This window comes from Octopus bimaculoides, chromosome 26, assembly GCF_001194135.2.
Source record: "Octopus bimaculoides isolate UCB-OBI-ISO-001 chromosome 26, ASM119413v2, whole genome shotgun sequence".
NCBI classification, from domain to species: Eukaryota; Metazoa; Mollusca; class Cephalopoda; order Octopoda; family Octopodidae; genus Octopus; species Octopus bimaculoides.
Window position 1 is genome coordinate 2,568,164 of NC_069006.1, and position 2,575 is coordinate 2,570,738.

At 35.2% G+C, this 2,575-nt stretch overlaps 2 protein-coding genes across 2 annotated transcripts in view; one reads left to right on the plus strand and one right to left on the minus strand.

Moving 5' to 3' along the window:
• LOC106868831 (cytochrome P450 3A7) overlaps positions 1-2,575 on the plus strand; it is a 388,137-nt gene that overhangs the window by 131,044 nt on the left and 254,518 nt on the right. The gene's annotated exons all lie outside the window — the stretch shown is intronic.
• The window catches only part of LOC106880590 (E3 ubiquitin-protein ligase MIB2), a 52,755-nt gene that overhangs the window by 48,938 nt on the left and 1,242 nt on the right, over positions 1-2,575 (minus strand). Inside the window, exon 2 of the mRNA XM_014930594.2 lies at positions 270-415. Coding sequence (XP_014786080.1) covers positions 270-392 — 123 coding nt within the window. The 5' untranslated portion in view covers positions 393-415. The remainder of the gene's footprint in view (positions 1-269; positions 416-2,575) is intronic.

The window sequence follows — 2,575 nt, forward strand, 5'->3', positions numbered from 1 at the left end:
GGCCGAAATAAGATTAAGATTAAGATTAATGTAATATAAAGCTGAAAAAAAAAAAAAATTAACACCAAATATACAGTGCGTGTGTTTTTATTGGCTAAACTGGCAATATGACCATCCCCAAGTACAACAACATCTGTTTCAACACACGATTTCACATAAAAAATCTTGCAAAACAAATATATATATATATATATATATAAATATTGTATATATTTCTCTATCTATCAGTGATCTTATAGCATAATGAAAACGCACAAGGCGACACTTACGTTTGCCATAAAGGGATTCCATCCTCCATGTCCTTCTTGTAACAACTTTATTGTATTTATGTCTTCATACATAGATACACGGTCTCCTACGTCGAATACACTGGTAGATGCGTTGGAATCCATTGTTTCTACAAATACAAATTCACCTGAAACAAGCGAATGTATATATGAGAATTTATACATGAGATTGCACAGACACACACACACACACACACACACACACACACGAGCGCGCGCACACATATATATATGACTATCTATCTATCTATCTATCTATTTAAGTGTTTAACACTTTGTCCACAAAAGTATGATGCCACATATATAACTCTACATACATTAAAAATATAATGAACAGACTAAATCGGTTTTCTACCCTTATTGGTGACTTATCAGAAGTATCTATCTATCTATCTATCTATCTATCTATCTATCTAGGTATTACATAGATATAGGAGGGATGACCACTAAGTGGACATCCATTATGCTAGATGCAGGCACCATATGGTCTTATGGTCTGACCACTAAGAAAAGATTGTTCTCAAGAAAATTCAGCAAATGCCAGAACGTAAACGAGCAAGACAAATGAAAAGATACAAAATATAAAGATTAGTCACAAACCCTTAAACTTAAATAACCATGTTCTCTAACCGGCAAAATTCGGTGCAGAGAATTATTTTCTGCAGAATTATTTCCGGTATTTTGGCGCGCCAAAACGAAGACTTTTGAAATATAACCACAAATGTAATTGGTAGAGCTATACACATGTTCAATCTCATGCGGATGTCTTGTGTATAGCTCTGTAAATTATATTTTGCTATGACGGTCACACTGATGAATGGCGGACATTTACGTAAGTATTACGTAAGTGGTAACAATGAAATCGGGTGTGTGACTAATCTTTATATTTAGTAACTTTTCGTTTGCCTGCTCATTTACGTACTGTGGTTTGCTGAAATTTCTTGAGAACAATCTAGCATAATGGATGTCCACTTAGTGGTCATCCCTCCTATATATATATACATTTAATATAATTTTTCTGAATCTTCAGATTTCTTCAATATGATAGGCCACTGGTTTTTAAATTGATATTAATCAAATTAATATTCAATTTTTCACTCTTGTTATTTAAATTTATCTAGCTAGCTAGGTAGGTAGAGAGATAGATACATAAATAGACAGGCAGACAGACAAGCAGGTATACAGACAGACAGATAGATAGACAGAGAGAGAGAGAGAAAGAAAGGGAGAGAGTGAGACAGACAGGCAGATAGATAGATAGATAGATAGATAGATAGATAGATAGATAGATAGATAGGTAGGTAGGTAGGTAGGTAGGTAGGTAGGTAGATAGATAGATAGATAGAAATCCCTAACAAGTGTAGCCTCGGGCCGACCAAAGCCTTGTGAGTGGATTTGGTAGACTGAAACTGAAAGAAGCCCGTCGTATGTGTGCGTATGTGTGTGTGTGTGTGTGTGTGTGTGTGTGTGTGTGTGTGCATCTGGCTTTGTCCCCCCACAGCCATCACTTGACAACCGATGTTGGTGTGTTTACGCCCCCATAACTTAGTGATTCGGCAATAGGAACGGACAGGATAAGTGCTAGGCTTACAAAGGATAAGTCCTGGAGTCGATTTGTTCGACTAAAGGCGGTGCTCAGCATGGCCGCAGTCAATGAACTGAAGCCAATAAAAGAATAAAAGAATAAAGTTCAAATAAAATGTACTACACAAAGCAGAGACACAAACGCTGAATTGTAGTAGTAACCGATAAAATAAGAGAGGGGAAGATAAAAGTGAAACTAAATTTTTCTATGAAATACTTCTAAAAACGTTCTAAAAACATGACCTACATCAGAAAAAATGAGTTGATAAAGTTGATAATGCATGAAATTACGAGTGAGAAAATAAATAGAAAATTGGCAAATTATGTATGTTAACAAGGATTTGTTAGCATTACTCACAGTTATTTGTTTTAGTACAACAATTTAATGAGGAGTGTATCTATACATTTTAGCCAACACTTGCGCGCGCGCAAGTGTGTGTGTGTGTGTTTATATATTTGAGTAATACAGTTTTCATGATGGATTGTGTCATTTCGAAATGGTTTGTAAATATTTTTGAAAGCCAAAACATAGGAGTTATTTAAAAGTATAGTCAAGAGATTTTTTTGCGCAGAGGACCGTAATCTGGATATAAACACACACACACACACGCACATATGTATATAGTTTGAATTTACAGAAAACAAAAGACGAAGATAGTCGAAGGAACAACATGCAGGCATATATATATACACGTACACTTGTG